The 20,464-nt window shown below is 36.2% G+C and overlaps 1 protein-coding gene across 2 annotated transcripts in view; it reads left to right on the plus strand.

Annotated features, from left to right (window-relative positions):
* Positions 1-6,298: 6,298 nt before the first annotated feature.
* The window catches only part of npr3 (natriuretic peptide receptor 3), a 31,359-nt gene continuing 17,193 nt past the window's right edge, over positions 6,299-20,464 (plus strand). The window contains exons 1-3 of one of the 2 annotated variants that reach the window (XM_088910206.1): positions 6,299-7,315; positions 18,694-18,816; positions 19,561-19,730. In XM_088910206.1, coding sequence (XP_088766332.1) covers positions 6,577-7,315; positions 18,694-18,816; positions 19,561-19,730 — 1,032 coding nt within the window. In that variant the 5' untranslated portion in view covers positions 6,299-6,576. The remainder of the gene's footprint in view (positions 7,316-18,693; positions 18,817-19,560; positions 19,731-20,464) is intronic. The other variant, XM_088910204.1, reaches the window with a different exon arrangement.

Consider the following 20,464-nt stretch of genomic DNA (forward strand, 5'->3'; position numbering starts at 1 on the left):
GCTTTTGGGAGACTGACTTTCTTCTTGATCCATCATTTCTTCAAACAGGGCCTTCCTTTTGTCTCATTTTTGTATCCATTCTGCAAAACTGCACCAGCAGTGGACTGGTCATTTCTGTCTCTAGGAGTGCTTCTCCTGTGCCAGCTGCATCCTGGTAAACTTCAGATCTGCTAGGGATTGATTCAGCTAAGAATATGACTGACATAGCTGGATGTCTCTCCGATTCCTATCTGCATCTGCTTCTTCATCTCTCTCAGATGCTGGTGGACCAAAACCAGTTCCTCACTCTGCTGCTGGGCATTTAGCTTGACCATTCCCAGGTGGTTCACAAACTCTGAAAACAAGCCCTTTAGCTGTGCCAATATTTCAGCCTAAGCTATTTTAAGTCTCTATTCCAGGTCCAATTTTCTCTGAAGGTTCTTCAGCATGCCTTCATTTTCTCCTAGAACAACCACATACTCCTCACAATCTGCATTTATTCTGATGCTCATCTTCTGAATTTAGTTTCACCCTCAGGAGCAGTAATCCTGTGGCAGTCTAGCTGAGATTTAATGGGATTTCTGTTTGAAAGCCTGCAACCAGTGCTTCTTCTATAAATATCTGAGGGAAAAATATCTCAAAAGGTTTTGGTTCTCTTTGTTTCTTTACTGGATGCCAATCATTCGCTTGTCATGCTAAGATCATAGGTTTTGATCTTTTGTTGTTCAACTTTCTCTTATGTGTTGGAGAATCTAATTCTCAATATTAAAAACTTGGTTCTTGTTTTCTATTTCTATCTTCTGGCTGGCCTCAAGCTTGGCCCCTAAAGAAAGAATTGAGAGAATTTCTTCTCAGAAATGGCCTGGATGAGCTGTGATTGAAGACTCTCCACCTGTGCCCACCCATCCTTCATTTCCACCTCTGCAATGAACATCCTGAACTGTTTCTTGGTGAAGAACTAATCAACTCTTTCTTGACCTTTTTGAGTTTTACTTGGATGCAGCTCCTGTTCAGACTTCCTCAGCTCTTCTTTCATTTCTTTTGGATGATTCTACTGTGTGTGATCTCTATGAGACGGGCTGACCTTAGTCTTACGTGTTGCCATCTTGGTCTCCAGGCTCTTCCTCTGCAGCTCATCAGCCTGCAGGGCTTTGCTTTTCTGACAAGGCACATCTGTTCATTAAATATACTCTTGAAATAGTTTCTTCAATAGTTTCTTGAAATAGTTTCAGCATCTTCACATTTCTTTGGCTTACCCCCCTATAGCAGTACTGGTATACTGTAGACCATAGCAGCTCATTTTCTTTCTTTCATTTCTCCTATTCTGTTAGCTGTGGGGAGGTTTGTTCACATCCTCACTCCAATTTCTTGGGGAAAGGACTTTTTTGCTTCCACCCTCTCCTTATATCTTAAACTGGAGGGTAAATTCTTTTCCTCTTTTAAACCCAGGTATGATCTGTTCTTTTTCTTTCTCATGAGCTTTTGTAGTGAATTGCTATCTGTCAAGGTCCAGCTCTTTGTAGCTTTCCAGGATTTTGAATATATCTATCTGACTATTTTCTGTTTTCTTTTTCTCAGGCTTTCAGCTGTAGATCATTTTGTACAGTAGTAAACTCCTGTCTTCCCCCACCCTGGACTTCCAGATCATGTACCTCACGTACCACATCCTTCACTTTTCTATTTCTGTCTCTATGAGGGCTTTTGGGTGCATAGTGCAAATTTCATTTGTTCTTGCTTCCAGGCTATCATTTTCCAGACCACCTCTATCATGGCATCGAGGGAGTCCATCATTTTAAGGTCTCCTTCAGAAAATGTTCCATTGTCTTCAGAAAGTCCAGCAAGTTCCGAAAGTGTCTTTTTCCCATTTAGCAGGCTGGAAAAATTCTTTCCTGCCCTCTATCTTTAGCCAGAATGGTGTGCTCGAAACACTCAAGTACACATTTCACCCCAACAAATCCAGCATTTTCTTGTTAACTTTGATCATTTTTAAAAGAAAATTCCCTTGCACTATTGCTGAATGGCCATTGGGGTGTGCTACTCCCAAAGACTGCAACCCACACCCACATTCTACTCCATATGTGGCATATAACTTTTATAATTTAATAAGCAGATCTTGGTTAACAGACAATCAAACACATACAGAAATAAAAAAAACAGTGCTCTTTACCTGAATTTCAATTGACTTACATCTTTCAGTCAGGTGACTAGTGATTACACGTCATTCCCTCCAGCTTTCTGGGAATGAGGTTTTAACAAGGACCCTGATCTTGTCTCCATCTACCACCCTCTCCCACTAATTCTAGTATGGGATGACCTTATTCTACCCCACTGAACCTGTGTTTATATAATTATCCTTCCTTTTCACCCATTATATCATCGTTAAATATTTAGAATGTGGAACAAAGATAAATAAATGCATATCCATGCCATTTTCTCTTATGATGTTTTTTGTTTTTTGTTCATTGGAAAGATGTCTGTGTTTGGGGAAGAAATCCCCAAGTGGATCAATTTTATACCATCTCAAATTATATTACTTATAACACAATATCTGTGTTTACACATATTACTGTGCTTTTCAAATGTGTTTTGGAAAACTGTCTTAATGGTTTTGCTTTGTATCCTGAGAGTATACACAGCTGCACCAAAACAGCAGAAAATACATGATTGGAATAGCAGGTGGCACTTCTTCAGTTAAGTTCATTTATAAAAATGGGAAAGATGGATATGCATTTTTTTAAAGTAGAAAAAGAATAGTCAGTCTTGTGTTAATTAAAGAAAACCACAAGCAGAGAGGCAAGAGCAGGTCAATGCTGTCATTCACATGCACATTTCCTGAACAGGACAGAATGGTACTGTTGATTAATATTCACCGGCTACTGGAAACCATGACTTTGCAGACCAAGAGTGAAGGATAATAAATTTGTATTAAAAGCATTAACGTAAAACACACCCCTTTCGCTCACACAGACAGATGGCTTCAATTACGTTAGCACTTTAAAAGATGTAAAAGAGCAGGGCTCATAAACTGGTCCATTTTATTAGATTAACAAACCAAAGAACAACCTGCTGTCTGTTTCCAGGTTTATAAAAAAATACAAACACACAACTTCGCAAGGCCTAAAGGGTATAATAGTAGTTCTGAAGAGTGATATTAAGAACTATACAAGCAGATTGTTTCAAGGTTGTATTAGAAAAAAAGTGCATAAAGAAATCTATTCTCTCTACCATTCTGGTCAACAAAATGAGAAATATTTATCTTTCTTTTAAGTGATTACGTTAACGGCAATAGAGTCCACCCATGGCTGTATGCCACCTGAAATTAAAGAAACAAAGTACCTAATATCTTATTTTATTTTGGAATAAATCAGTAATTGCGTAATATTCCAAATTGCCTCATTCATGTAATTAGAAGGGGATAAATGACTACTAAAGACGCATTGAGTGAAGATCTGTGTAACAGATTTAACCAAAAATGAATTATTGCTCCCTTAATCCTTTAATGGTTTTAAATGTACTCAAAATTGCAAAACTGCAGGGGTACTTTATAAGCAGGTAAATTACACTAGCCACTGACAGCATTTTATAAAACCAGTCTGAAAATAATGTTTGCTATTTTTACTGAGTTCAGTGTGACATTTTTCATTCCCTCAGCCTCCTATACTGCTTTAAATATAGCCAAGCACTTTTCTCTGTTACCTTGCAGTATAGCCTTTAAAATATTAGAGGTCAATGCCGACTGGCTTATTTGCACATAAGCAGGTTCTCCAAGTACAAAATGAAGAAAATCCCTTTTCAAATGCTGTATAAAGTGTAAACAACAAAATGTTAAAACCAAAATAGAATCTTTATTATGACAGCATGATACTATGATGAATACTGATTGGGAATTTGTTAAGGTTGAACACTTAGGCCAGAGTGTGTTGCAAGTCATCAGAACTTTAAAATCCATGTGAAGTATTAAGAATCATATTAAGTATATTAAATGTAGTACTTATATCACTAAAAGTGATATGATTCTAATTAGAAGTATAAAAGTTAAACCAAAAATGTTTCTCCCCTTTAAGCTATGCAAATGTATTTAATATGAAGTCAATAGTAATATTAAATTGTGTTAAATATAGGCAAAAGGACATCATTACTGCTTTAAAATATAACTGACTAAAGTAATTTGCATTACGATAGTGATGATCTCCTTTGTAATTTTCATTGATTCTTAACACACAATGGAAATGACAACTTCAAATCAAATGCCTCATTCCCAAGGTCGTTCATACCTGTTGTGTTTCCTAATGCACCAAGCCTGATTCACTGTTACACCTGCCAGCAGTTATTAGAAACAACCATGAAACAGCCACCACTCATGTAATTTCAAAGACAATTAATACTGACAAGCACAACATTCATTTGGTATATTTGTTAAGCTGAATAAAACACTAATTGAGGCTTGAAATTGCTGGTATTTGGGTTATTTTGTGCTCTTCACGCATATGGGTCATTTATTTTGCTGAACAGGTGGGAAATACTAGGTTTAGATTTCTCTGAAATCAAATTTGAATTATTTTTACAGGGACGCTGCCAACTAATACTGTCTGTAAATCATCTACTGCATTAGTCTTTTTATATAGTTTATTTCCTATTAAATATATTGTACAGAGATAATAGAGAAAGAAAAATTAACTATTTTGATTTCTATTTGAATGCAAAATAAAATGGAAGGTAATAAAACAAAATGTGATCACACTTTCACTTAATGCCGTTTGGATTATGCGTCTAAATTTCTTACATTCTTACAGTATATTTACATTTAAAATCGGTATAAACATTGACTGTTGCTAATGTTTTTTTCCTAACCTAATGAGAATAGATAATCGCGTGGTTCTTTTTTATCCGTAATATGATAACCTAAGCAGGTATAATAACATATTTTGTTATTGATACGCGCTAGTCAAAAAAGCACACACCGTGCCAAAATGAATTATACAACTTTTTTTATCATTGTGAACGCATCTGGGCAAGATCTAACAGATTGTATGTTCTCTAATTGCAACTCTTGAACAGACATTTGTTTCATCATTCTCTCAGACGAAACAATTCTAGAGACGTATGTTGCATTTCAGGTTAATTATTCATGCAGACGATTCACCAACAGAGGGCAGTCTGCAAAAGCGTTTCAATACAATTTCTCCTTTTTTCCGAATTTAACGTCGCAAAGAACGGTCAAGAGAACGCGCTGATTGATTATGGTATTGTTGTTAATAACGTTAAGTAATTTAAACATAAAAGAGTAAAACTTAAATACCCCCTAATGTATTAATGTACAAATAAAAGAAAAATACATTTCAAAATACATTCCAATATTGTATTTTTTTGCAATGCAATTTCTTCCTAAATGAAAACCATTCGTTTTTTTAAAAACATCTCAATCCCATTAGGGTCATGAACAGTCGTCTTTAGTAAATCGAAAAATATAATACAAATACATTAAATACATAAATAGAAAGCAAGGAATACTGTATAATTGCCACAATAGTTTAAAAATACCTCTAAATACCTGTTGAAATTATTATTAATTCATTTTAAAATTAATACTTTAGCCAAATTCCCGAGAATGTAATTTTATTAACTTTCTGCCTTCGTCTCGTTTTTAAGATGTATGTCCATCTGTAGAAAATACTTGAAAGAAGTGATCACACATTCACACGTTGCTCAGTACACCCAACTTTAACCTAACCATAGTATGTTAGCTAAATTAATATGTAAGGTGCTTGTGCGTTTTCTTTCAAACTAAAGTTATGATGACGAGCTAATATTTAAAAAGTTACCTGATTTTTAAATTCAAATTCTAAGGATTTACTGTAACTATTCAGTGATCAGTATTGTTGAATGCTTTTTGGTGATGAAGAGGGCATGTCTTTACATGTTATATTGTAGCCGGGGGTTTCAGCAGTATTTTGAAAAACAAAATCCTAATTAGTGTTTTATGCAGTTACTTGAAAATCAAAGATATTTAAATAGTACAACTGAACCCAGTCCTGACAATATTACTATTGTCATACTGTAACTATGTGTTACAAGTACCAATTAAATTTGTGTTTTTACTTACATTTCATTTTCAGACTTGTCAAACAACGTCGCACGGTGTAGCTGTTATAGTGTATACTGTTACCAGCATCAATACATTTTGTTCGAAAACATTTTTTTAAAACTTTTCTTTGAACGTGCGTGGTTTGAAAGCGGTAGCTGCGGCTTTAAGAAGGAGGTGGAGTATTCAAGAATGACGCAGGAGTAAGACTGAAAAGATGCTTCAAAATTCCTCCCCGAAGCCACTCTCTGTGTGGTAACAGGCTGGGCAGTTACCATATTTAAACAACAGGAATTATTAGGGAAACAGAACTATTAGTAAGGGAAACAGAAGGGGATTTTTAAAACCAAGTTGAGACGGTTTTCAGAAGTGCAGGATCCCTCATATCACAGATTCGCTACCTTTTGAAAAAAAAAAGAAACTTCTTAAAAGTTTTAAGACGAAAATCTTAATTTCTCTGTGAGTTTGTCAATTTAAAGAAATAATATCGGAAAGCCGAAAAGTAAAAAAAAAAAATGGTAGTGTTTTTAAATTATATCAATATAGGAAACGTTATACCTGTCAAAGGTGCCAATATGCCATGCTTGCTGTCATGCTGCCTATACTTATGGCTAATCTTAATACCTGTCAAGACAAGTGCACAGAATGAAGACAGTGTAATAGAAGTCTTAGTTACTTTGCCAAAAGACAGCGCATACATGTTCGCCATCCCAAGAGTAAAACCAGCAATAGAATATGCATTGCAGCGGATCAGCACTGATGAACGGCTTCTTCCGGGACTCATTTTTAAAGTCCACTATGAGGACTCAAACTGTGGCAATGAAGCCCTCTTCAGCCTTGTGGATAGGTCTTTGAAGAAGAAGCCAGATTTGATTCTTGGTCCCGTTTGCGAGTACGCTGCAGCACAGGTGATAAGGATGGCATCCCACTGGAACATCCCAGTGATTTCGGCAGGTGCTTTAGCAACAGGCTTCAGCGATAAACTAAAGGAATACACGCACCTGACCAGAGTTTCCCCTTCTTATTTAAAAATGGCGAAGACATTCTCTGCAATGTTTAACTATTTCAGCTGGAAGAACGCAGTTCTTATCTATGATGATGACAAAGAAGAGCGGAACTGTTACTTCACAATGGAGGGGGTCCACGAAGTTCTTAATTCGGAATCGGAGGTACATCATCTATTGCCTGTATCCTTTAACTCCAAAGGGGGAGTGGATGTTGACGAGATAATCAGGTCCATCTACGCCAACGAAGGTAGTACGCCCCTTTATTGTTTTAGATACATTAAATATTAGCAAAAGAAAATGTTCTTCAGGATAACTGAATAGTCGTCTAGTTAGTCCTGGGTGTACTTTTACTGTTTTAAGGCCAATAAAATATACAGAATATCAGATAAGTAACTAAGAACTGTGCGGCCAAAATTGCCGGAGCCATTGAATCTCCATGGTAATGAATTAATGTACAGTACATGGTATATTAATACACAATGTGAGAGTGTTTTAGCATCTACAGTACCTTTTAAAAATCTATACAGTATTTATATCGAGAAAGTAATCCTGGTGTTATGTAGAGGACCAGAGTGATGTTAAAGGGAATCCCTTTGATAAGCAACCGAACAGATTTTCATTTAATCTTCTGGAGGTGATTTATTGCATTTTTTTTATTATTGCATTGCTGTGGTTCCCGCGACTGAGCTTTTCGCCGCTGTTAATTTTCTAAAAATGTGTAAGATTTCTAAATTGGTCATTTAAAGATATTTCACTCTTTTGCTTTCATTGAGACATACAAATCCTTTTTTTTAACAAATTAAAAAGAATAAGGGTTCTGCAGATTGCTGTTGAATAACCTTGTGTAATACTTTACACTTGAGAGGTAAAATAGGAGACGAATGATGGAGACGAGAGTGGTGGATTGGTGACAAAGAATTTTACCCTCTAAAGAAAAGAAGACACTTCTGAATACAACTGGTTTTGTTATGAAAATGTACTGATGAAGTCCTGCCATCTGTGCGCTTTTATGTACTCCGTTGCAAACGGAACGTTTCTCAATACTGGTAATATAGACTAAAGAGTAGGTTACTATCCATTATATCCCACTACGCACTTGACATTCCAGAGCATACTGTACCAAATCTGTCTACAGGATATTTTTTAGCTTCCTTTAATTTTCCTTGAGGTATTTATGTTATCTCTTTTTTTACACTAATGAGTTTGGTTCTGTGAACTTAACATATTGGCAGTAACTCGTCAATGGGCATTTTAAAAGCGAATTGTCTCTGGCCATTAATTAAAAATGATTTAATTTGATCCTAATTGTTTAAGACAACTGATCTGTTATCTACAAGTTGCATTCAAAGGTTTAATCATCACTGTATTAAAAAAGATGAGTCCCGCTGGTAAATCTGTTAGTTAATAGTATCTAGAGCAACATGGCAGATACTGTTAATCTCGGTAGCCACACATAGGCAATTTCATTTAGCCCCTGAACTGAACGCAGGCATCTTTTGAAAAGCAAGGAAGACTGATGCTAGGTTAACAGAAATCATAAATTTTTCATGAATAGTCTGTAGGTGTACTAAGAAGTCCAGAATGCAATATGCCATCCGATAGAGAAATATGCAGTTATTGTCATCATTACTTTTTCCAGACATCACCGAATATTTTTAGGATTTACTATTTGTGTCTTGAACATACCAGCCTATTTTTATTATAGCTTCCTTTTGAAAATCCATGTCGCTCATGTTTACATTGCAAAGAGTTTTGGAATAGGTATCACCATTTAGCTTAATAGCAATGATGCAGTGTGAAACACCTAAGATATAGAAAGTTTTACTTTAATGTGAGGGATTTCTCATTTCTCTAGGTTGATGAGATCATTTCTGGTTCACGTGTTGTTTCCATTTCTAATGTGCATTGAATGTGTTCTGTAACATATTTTCACCTAAGGCCTATAGTGAATGCTACATACACAGTATTGTAACACATACGGCCGACATTACATGTTGTGTGAGCCGGCTTGCCAGCGCGGTGACGTCACCGCCCTTTCTTGTGAATAGCAGGGACCTCAGCCAGCGGGCTGACGGGAGATTTCCCTTTAGCTCAGCTGTCTGGTTCCCTGTTGAGTGATGCTGGAGGCCTGGGTTCAAGTCCCCAGCGGTGGGGGGCTGACCTGAGGCGGCAGCGGAGAGGGCGCATACCCACATGAACCCGAAAGCACTACATTGGTGTCAGAACGGGATGGGATAGCCCTTTGACGAGGACGGCGAATTAAGCGGGGCAGAGTGTAATGCATATGGCCGACATTACAGGTTGTGTGAGCCGGCTTATCAGCACAGTGACATCACTGCCCTTCCCTGTGAATAGCAGGGATCTCAGCTGACGGGAGATCTCCCTTTAGCTCAGCCGGCTGGTTCCCTGTTGAGTGACGCCAGAGGCCCGGGTTCAAGTCCCCAGCGGTGGGGGGGCCGACCTGAGGCAGCAGCAGTGAGGGCGCATACCCACGTGAACCCAAAAGTGCTACAGTATTATAAGAGTGGAAAAAAATGGTTATACAGTATATACTGAACTTAAAATCATGACAAGAACCTTTACCAGACATGATATATTTGTTCAAAGTTATCACAAGCCAGAAGATATAGGTTACTATCAGTAGGGATTGTTTTTTACACGATAAAATGGTGACTCCTACTAAAGATTGCTGAGGATGAACTTATGGATAGTTTTTAACCCTTGAAGTGAAAATTAATGTTTTGATTGATATTTATAGTACACTAACAAACCAAAGAACAAGTAAAGGATAATTCCGCGCTGAAGAGTAGACAGAAGAAACAAAATGTTTTGGCTGTTGAGCCTTCTTCTCATGTCACCTGCCAATGAAGCCCGTACACACTGACTCGGCTCCTCACAAGTCCACTTTCTGTCATTTCAGTGCCCAGAACTTCAAAATAATGAACACAGAAGCTGTGAATAGAATATAGACATTTCCAGTTACAGAGTAACAGAGTAACAGTGATAACGCTGTCAAAATAAGTTTAGGGGTTGTTGATCAATTATGGCAACCTGATCACATTGCTGTAGTGAGAGGGACTCACTTCTTAAAAGTTTCACACACTTCATTTAATGCTTCTGAAATTGTCATGAAACAGATTTTGCAGGAGTTTTGTCAGACAACACCATATGTTCTTATTTCAGTTATGTTATTATTAAAAAAAAGGATCTGGAAATAACAGACAGTCATTTTAGTTCAAATGTCAAAATGGAGGCTAAAGTCCGTTAAGATTCTTCTGAAACTAAGATAATATGTTGGAGTACTAGAATGGTAAATAAACAGTGCATTTGTGCTTATCATGACCTAATGTAGTATGCTTATGCTTATAATAATAATAATAATAATAATAATAATAATAATAATTGCTTACTCATATATAGCGCTTTTCTGGACACTCCACTCAAAGCGCTTTACAGGTAATGGGGACTCCCCTCCACCACCACCAATGTGCAGCATCCACCTGGATGATACTACTGTCACTGCTATTACTTGACTAGAACACAATTGGATATATTTGCTATATTGTTACAAAGGAAAGGAAAGATTACAGGAATCATAGAATGGTCTGAACAAAGATGTAATACCAGATTCCATCTGATGATTTCAATTGCATACACAACGTACATGCAGATCATTACTAAATTTAACTGTATACTATACTGAAGAAATATATCATTTTGCAGATTTTTTATATCACATTATTTGCTTTTTTGACATAATTCATTTAGATCACAGCTAAAAATATTTGCTACCATAATTACAATATATTTTGTTTGGTTTTGAATTGTTTGTTATAATGAGGGACAAATATATTAAATTGTAAGGTTATAAGCCTTAAATGTTCAGTGTTTGTGATAGGTCATTACAACAGAATGCTAAGTAGCTGCCTGCAGCATTGGGTTTATAATAGTTGCCATTAATCAATTTTCCAACTATTTTATCCAATTAGGGTGGCTTGGGAGCCAGTGCCTTTCCCAGCAATCAAGGGTCACAAGGCAGGATACACCCTTGACAGGATATCATTCCATTGTAGGGCACACACAGACAGACACAAACACAAACTCACACCAGGGCCAATTTTGGCAGAAGCAGTTAACCTACCAGTATGTCTTTGGACTGTGAGAGGAAACCAGATCACCTGGATGAAACTGGGGAGAACATACAAACTCCACACAGATAGTATGCCGGGAATTAAACCCAGGGACCTATTGCTGTGAGGCAGCAATGTTAACTACTCTGCCACTGTGCCACCCTAACAGTTACTATTTACATGAAAATATATAATAAAAATAGCTACTCTGTACATTAGCAAAAATTATCTATGCTGAAAGGTACAGTGTGTGCTGAAAATGGAAAATTCCAGTCGGCAACGGAATCGTTATTCCAGTCTCTTATATTTTTTGTTGTCTTGTTAATAACCACAGGAATAACCACACATGACAAATGTTATGGCTGCAGGGAACTGATAGGCCAGGACTTGGAGACCAAGAACTATTACACAGCATTTACACTGTGTTCATACTTAACACTGATTAAAATGACATTTACTATTAATATACATTTAATCACAAAATGTATAAACCTATGTATTTGATGATGAAGTACAACTTTTTCTCCTCCATGTTAGAAATGCATCTTTTTGTATTCCTGAAAAACATTAAACAGTATACATTGTTAAAAATAAGTACCCCAAAGTTGCTTTTAAGATTATTAAATGAGTTGTGTGAGGTTCTTGTGTCACAAAAATGTCCTGTATCAACAACATTGATACCCTTTTTGATTCATTAATTTATTCAGCATTGCATGATAATGATGTGTTGGAAGGATGTTTTTCCTATATACATTATGTATGAATTAATATAGCCCTTGAATTTATTACAGTTCTTGAGTATCTGCATAAATGTCCAGAGACTTGATTTTTCTTAATAATCTGATCAGGATATGAAAATTAATTTATCAAAACAATTATAATTATGTTGTATATTATATTTTGGGAATATGTATGTCTTGGTGGATAGCGATAGTAAGTGAGTTTAGACTCACCACAGTATCCAGCTTGGAAATGTAATGGAAAAAGTCAAAATTCCTTATAATATGTAGTAGGATATGCACAGTAATATACCGTTATTTTAACAGTAATAGGGCTCATGGTAAAATGTACTCTTTGAGAGTAGTATTAATTAAATTATTGGATTATACATATTATAAAGTGTGCTTTAAAACCCTATCATCTTCAAGGTTAGAGCAAAAAAAAAATCAACACAGTTCGTGTATTTCTGATTTTGCTAGCGGTCATGTTCCTTATTTATCATATAATTTATTTCTGTTGAAAGTGTGACTGAAGTGTTTCATAGCTGCTCCTGGCTTTAATTTAGTTCAAAACCTGAGCACACCAAACATGTGTATACTACTGTATATAAATGTATATCATTTTTCACATAATAATGTTAATAATTTCTACAAAAATGTACACTTTTGTGTCTCATGCTGGTGCAGTGGTTAGTATTGTTGCATCACAGTGTTAATATAAGATAAGGTCACTTTATTGGCCATATACAATTTCTTGTATTAGGAATTTGTCTTTTTTCACATACCCCAACTTGTTCTCCATGAGACACAGAGACAGGGAGAGAAGCTTGGGGTCAAAGCGCAGGGTCAGCCATTTATATGGTGCCCCTGGAGCAGTTGGGGTAAAGGGCCTTGCTAAGGGGCCCAACGGAGTAGGATTCCTCTGCTGGCCGTGGGCAGCCTTAGCCACAGAGCCACCGCACTGCCATTGTTTGGGCCCTGGGTTCAATTTCTGGGGTGCTATCTGTGTGGAGTGTGTATGTTCTCCCTGTTTTCCCATCTGTTTCATCTCGCAGTCCAAAGGCATACTTGTAGGTTAATTTGGTTCGGGAAGATTGGCTCTGGTGTGAGTGTATGTGTGTCTGTGTCTGTGTGTGCCTTTGATGGACTGGGATAGGTTTTGGCTCCCCCATGATCCAGTACTGGATAAAGCAGTTAGAAAATAGATGGATGTTTATAATTTTGCACCTGTGACTATCCAAAGCCTAGCAAGTGTCGTCATTGAAAATATTCCTTGTGCTACCTCTTCCTTGGAGGAGATTGTTGCAATGCTAAGTCATCGTTACATACTTTTGGAAAGGACTAATTAAAGATTAGATTAAATTTGTCTGATACCTTTGAGAAATCTATCATGTTATTTTTAATCACAAACCACAAAAACTTGAAATGTTGGTAAAGAAGTTAGAAATAAATGAGAGTTGCAGATTATTTAACAGTCTGTGTTCCATGTCTGCATGCTGTTGGCTATAGCCCATTTGTCATATCTTTTAATGTGAACATCTTTTGGAATCTGTTGGATGACTGTAAAGTATATCAGCCATATTATTTTGAAACCTGAACCTACTTGGTTATAAATAAAATTGCTTTTTGGGATAATGTTTATCAGTACTGTTTTGAAATGCATTCAGTATATTTTTTACTTGGTCAAGGGCAGAAAAGGAAATGCAGAGATAAAGGGCTGCTGTAGGTGTTGCAGTGTGTTATGAAGTGTTCTGCAGATATCTTGTGGAAACAAAAACCCTTTTTGTTACATAAGACCTACTGTAATAGAAATAATCACAGTCTGACCATAGATTTCATAGGCTTTAATGTGAAAATTACATATATTGATGTGAGGGAAAAAATAAGCTTTCTCTGCTCCTAGTACCTAGTCTGTGATACAGTGAAAGAAGATGCATAGCAACTGATTGCTATGTTTTCTCTGCCAACTAGAAAATGTTCAGATCACCTCTTGGTCTAATCATTTTTCACCTTGAGTACAGTGCAGAGAATAATGTGTTCTTCTAAAACACCGTTTTGCAAAGCTGGAAAAAAAGTGTGAAAAAATGTTGACAATTAAAACTATAAAACTCATAATATAAATATGAATTTGTAAAAATCTGTTTTAAAAAGTGTGGATCAAATACCAACGTTCTCCCTAAAGTGGGTTTTTCTGTGAATATCCACTCCAAAAGTATTTGTAAGCACAACATACAATATCTCTTACAGTTAATAATTTATGAGTACTAAGTGAAATATTTACTATAAACTTTCCCCTTGTATGTGCTCCTTTCCTTCAACTGAATTGGGGCAATTTTCCACAGCTAAAAAGATTAAAAACATTTTTAAATTATACTGTAGGTAAGTGCAATCCATATTACTCTCTTGAATGGTATTCTGAAATACTGGCATGAGACTCATTTTTTAATGAACAAACCATTCAAAAAGTTTTATAGATATTTAAAAAATGCAAATGAAGCTCCCAAATGTGTCACGTACAAATCACATTTTGTTGGGAACATCGTTTTACAGTATAGATGAAAACCCCTGCATCTATGCTGTAAACTAGTGACTCTGCAGACTGGCAAGGTTGAATAAAAATGTAATTTTATTAACCTATAGAGCTATGCACACTTTGCATAAAAAGGATATTTGAAAGGATGGAATTTGTTTTTATAATCAGCTTCAGGAGAAGGCAAAGAATTTCTTGCAATCTGTTCTATGGGTTTATTGTATGCAAGGTGCTCTCTTGAATGAAAAGACCAACTGACAAGCTGTTGAGTATTAAAGGACCTACCATACAGTATTCCAAGGGTCTTTGTGAACTGTATGCAGTAAATGGTATAGCTCTGCTTTCCTGCTTTGAACTTGATGTTGATCAAGCTTGCTGGCAGGCTCACAACTGGTGGGTGAGTTCAGCATTGTCTGAAGGGACTGATGTCACATTCAATAATATACATTAGGAACTCAGTGCCACTTTCATAATATCTTTACAGTATGTGCACAGCGAAACAATCTAAGCTGAATTATACAATAGACATCAGCATTATAGAATAAATTAATTTTCTTTAAGGAAATTTCCATCTAAATTTCAGTATTATGTTTGGGAAGATTATGGTTACAAATTGTTTTTACTTTATTACTGTGTTTAGCACCTAGGATAACACATGTCATTCCTTGCTGGGCCACTGTGGTGGTCTGTCAACTTCATCCACTTCAGGATAGATGGAGACACAGAGTGCACAGTGGGAATACACACTTAGATAGCCACCAGTCCATCACAGGGCACACATACATGAGCATTCAATCACACGTGCATATTAGTGGTGAAATAAAGATGTCAGTTGACCTGGAGAGTGTGTTTTTGGACTGTAATAGAAGCACCACAATGACCAGTGGGTAACATGAAGGCTCCACACAGAGGGTTCCTCAAACCAAAATCAAACTCATAATGACTTACAAAACAGCTTCAAACTAGTAAACAAATAAGAGTTGTTTTCATGTAGAGACACTTTTCATCTTTTTAATATTGTCTTATAAGCTTGGCTGTACCAAGCTTAAAAGGACATTTAAAAGATGTGAGTTATTCTGCAGTTTATGCCACCTTTTTAATCTCTTTCTTTACAAATAATTGTAACGACCTGTAAGTTCAGTTTTAACTATCAAGGTTTGAATTTTATTTGTGGTTCTGTTTGTTTTGAAGCAGACTTTTTCAGACCTTTATTAAATTTGACAAAAAACATGGTTTCACTACAGATTAACTATGTTAGCGTACTGGCGTTATTAGCACATACACGTACAGTATATTTTTATATTTATCTAAAAGCACATAAAATACATTTTAACCAGTAATAAGTAGACAGTGTGTTCCTTGCATTCCTGAGTTCATTTGTAACTAACATCAGTACTCTACAGAGAGGGAAAATCCAGATTTTTTAAATACTGTTGGCTGGAGTTTTACCCCATGGAATCACTCAGAAATCAAAACAGGGCTTGTAGTGTTATGCTTTCTCTAATTAAAGGGTGCCATAGTTGGGAAAACTGAAGTGAAGTTTGTCCCAGTCAAGGTGAAGATATTTCAAGAAGCTGCTAGGATAGCTAGCAGGATTGTAGAGAATATTCCAGTGTATATATTTTCAAACTGCTTGAAAAGTGTGCGCTTTCTGAATCTCTTGCTACTTTCCTTAAACAATTTTAAGAAAATAATCATTTATTCACAAGGGAAGAACCAGATGAAATCTCTGATACTTTGCTTTGGTTTATCTTCTACTCACAGTTACAAGAGTTGGTAACTTACCATTTTATGGTATGTCATTTTGTATAAAGCAAGAGAATCATATTTTATTGTGCTATTTTAGTAAATTATTTTTTCCCATTGTGGCAAACTGCCTATTTTATCATACTGAATGAATTAGATGGGCAGCTTGCCAATAGTTCAAAATCTTTTAATTTTTCTGTCATAAACAATTATGTTATTAACACTTCTTTTGCAGTGTCATTCACTTAATTTTTGCAAAGAGGCTATTACGAATAAAAGTATTTCTACCAATAAGTTCGATGATCACTGCTAATGTACATGGTAAAGTACTAAACTGTAGTTTACTCAAAGTTTAAATCTTTTTAAAATGTAGGTGCTACTTAGTGTCTCAAAGCATCCTTGGAGTTAAGTTTGAGCCCTGTAGTTCAGAGATCATTGATAGGGCTGGGCTGTGTCATCTCTTGTCTGAGATTGGAATTCTCCAGTCCATGGTTCGTAATTGGTCCAGTGTTGCTGCAGCTCAGTGGACCACAGTCAGACAGGGTGTCCTCAGTTTGCTGTGTAATGGTGACTCTTGGAACTTGTTTTTGGCCCATGAGCTTGCAGAGTTGGAAGTGAGAGATGCATAATCACTGTAGTTGGTGCTAATTCATTCATAAGGCACTGCCGAGCCCCTGATCTAATACATTGCAGGCATGTGTACTTCTGTCTAGTGCAGCACATTACTTATGCTCATTAATTACTCAATATAGGATGCAGGCCAACATTTGTAGAGCAGTATAACCTAAATTAATGGTTTAGTGACATATTCATTGCCATGCCATGGTGTGTTATTCAAGAGCAAGTTGCCAATATGTTTTTTTTTCTGTGCCATATCCTGTTGTGTTACAAAGTCTTGAGGGAGTTAGGGCTAAGCACTAAAATTTGATGAAAGGTTAGATCTCATGTGCCAATAGCAGTGCAGAGTTGAAGCAGAGGGATATTATAAACTGTGAACTGGCTAATCACAACTGGTTGAGATGGAGCTTATCTGATGTCATGAGAACACTGTATTGACAGCACTACCATAGGCACCCCCAGAAATTATCAAATGAGAAAGTTTGTTGTTAAAAAAAGGTGAACAGGCTATATAAGCTCATGATTATGGCAGTGTAGGATTCAAACTTACAAATACTTTAGGCAATTGTATTCTGTAGCTTCACCAGTACATAAGCATTATTACTACTAATTGTGCTTATTGGCCAATTGGACTGGTACCCTTGCCTCCAGTCTTGAACTATTGCAAATTACACACTTCTGTGCATGTTTATTTCTAGAAATTATATAAATTTTATTTAACATTACAACTGATTCATTTTAAAAGGTGTTTTTGCCAGGATAGAATCTTTTTCTGTTTATTTTACATTACTGTTATTTATAATGGGTTTATTACTGCAGGAAAATATATTTGTTCTTATTCCTGGATTAAAACCAGGGGTGTATTTAGAGGTGTATAAATGCTAAAAGTTCAACAAAGAACAAAGTACACATGTCAACCTTAATATACAGTACAGTGTATATAATTAAGGTGGTTCAACATTTTGTGCAATATGTTAATAATTTTATCTCCTTTAGAACTATTGACTGAAAAAAGTATGCCCTTGTAGTAATCATTGCCTGGTTTGAAAGTGGTTTTGTAATGTCATTACAATACAAATTTTAGGGAAATTGTATATTCTTAGGGTGGTAGGGTGGAACAGTGCTAAGAATTTCAGCCTTGAAGCACTTGGGCTTTGGGTTCTGTTCTTTACCTGGGGTGCTGTCTGTGTGGAGTTTGTATGTTCTCCCCGTGTTTGTGTGAGCTTCCTTCTTCCTTCCAGAGTCCGAAAACATACTGAAAGGTTAATTGGCTTCTGGTAATAATGGCCCTGGTGTGAGTGGGTGTGTCTTTCCCATGATGTATAGGTGTCCTGTCCAGAGTGTATCATTGAAAAAAAGAGTAAAAACAAAACAAAAAACAATGCTCCATAATCATAGTAATACCTGTACATCATAATGAGTGTGATCCTTTATCTTCCTGGACTATCCAAAAATGTACCTTTCACATGAATATCAAGATAAAAATTACACCCTTATCATGTTCCTGCTGTTTTCATCTTTTTGATCTCATTCAACACGGTACGGTGCGTGAATGAGGTTATATTATACTGTATATTACTCCATATTAATATTTTCTGTCTAATATATTTTTCCTAAGATTAAGGGTTTTGAAGGCTCCATATTTTGCAAATTAAGAGTTTTATAAATATGGGCCTTAATTACAGTTTAATGAATTGTTTCCCAGTCCATATTTGCTTTTTTTGCTGCTTGAGTGTTTCACTTTTTCATGAAACAAAGGGGGGAAACTTAGACATGGGAAAGAATGTATGATTTTAGTGGCCTTCGAAATCATGACCAGTCAACTACATTACTTCCCTTGTCTCGACAGGGTCTTAATTTTTTTTTCAAACTTTTTTTGCAGTTGTTATAATGTGTGCTGGCAGTGACGTAATCCGGGAGATCATGCTTGCAGCCCATCGGAGGAAAATGACCAACGGCAATTACATTTTTTTCAACATTGATCTCTTCAACTCTTCATTTTATGGTATTTTCCTTTTTTGATTGACAATATGCAAATATTTTTAGGCTATATATATATTGTTTGCCAATTGAAAAGCGTTGCCCCTTAAAAGTAGGAGTGCATATCTGGTCAGTGTCACACACAGTAGTTTATGGTTCTACAGTTTACTCTTATAGAGAATCTTTAAAGGAATGTGAGAAGTAGCATTAACATGCTGTATATTATGAACTTCAATTTGATACAGAACTCTTAAGACTAAAATACATTTTATTTTGCTGTATGTTTTGGGTCATCCTCATGCTTCGTGATGAAACATTTTCATCTAAGTGAGTGGACAAAATGCTTTAGTAAACTTCAGAATTCAATTTGCTACTCACACCACTTGTTACATCGTCAATAGAAATAGAATAGAGTGAGCCAGTTACCAGAGACAGCCATACAGTATGTACCTTTTATGAAGGGTATAGAAGACACCAAGGCAGAACCAGTTATTAATTCTTCATGTGATTTGTTTAGATCATTTCGATATGTTATCAAACCCAGTCTTGATATTTATGGTATTCAGGGACATAAAGCATATGGGCCACATTGGTCAATTAATTCTTTCTTGATCTCTTTTAATATAATTTTGTATAGTCCTGTTACTTACAATACAGTTATTGTAAGTATTAGTTATTTCTGTGGTTATTGATCTTGAAAACAAAGTGTCCCCTAGGGTATACTGATTTTCAAGAAAATATATATCACCACTATATCAATCCTGTACAGGAAATGGATCCTGGCAGAGAGGAGACAAATATGATGCAGAAGCCAAGCAAGCATATGCTGCCCTCAAGACTGTGACATTATTGAGGAGTATCAAGCCAGAGTTTGAAAACTTCTCAGTAGAGGTGAAAAAGTCACTCCAGAAAGTTGGACTGGATGAAGAAGGTGAAAATGTGCGTAAGTTGTACAACAGGTTTCTTTGGCTGCTTTAATTTGGGGTCATTTTCACAACTCTTACCATTCTATTTTAGACTAGATCTCCGTTGCATAACATTTCTATTTGTTTATTTCACTGTTAGACCAGGAAATGCAAATGGGTGTTGTTTTTGAAAGAAAATGATTGAAACTAATGATGTGCTAGCGCACTGTTTATACAGCATTGTGTAATATATTTTCACAAGACAAACATCTGCATTAGAGTCTTAAGTTAAGGCATGTTCAGGATTTCATTTGAAATGAGCAGCTATTCATGAAAATTAGCTGTATTTTCTTGTGGGAAGATGAAATGCAAATAATGGCGGGCTGCATTTTCCACGTTTGTGCTTGTTTCAGACAAGCCCTTTAGTGAATGATGTTTAATTTCCTGAGGGTAATTGATTGGTTGCAGACACAGCTTAATGTAGCCTGAAGTCAGAGACCAGCAGCCCTCTTGTTTGTGTTCCTGAATGGCACAACCAGGGGTTCCATACAGTTTTGAAGTTACCAGTCAGGGAGACTGTTAAAGCTTCGCCTTGGTTATTGTTCCTTTACGTCAGCCCTTATTGAAAAGCCATCTAGGTTTTGTGACAGGGAATAGCAGGAGCTGTCATGTTGAAACAAACGATGGCTGATGAATGGACTGCTGAAGGTTAATAGCCATAGTAAAGGCCTGGATGTTTGGCTGTCTGAAACCTGGGAGGAAATTCAT

The sequence above is a fragment of the Atractosteus spatula genome, chromosome 3 (assembly GCF_055471065.1).
Source record: "Atractosteus spatula isolate fAtrSpa1 chromosome 3, fAtrSpa1.hap1, whole genome shotgun sequence".
Lineage (NCBI taxonomy): Eukaryota > Metazoa > Chordata > Actinopteri > Semionotiformes > Lepisosteidae > Atractosteus > Atractosteus spatula.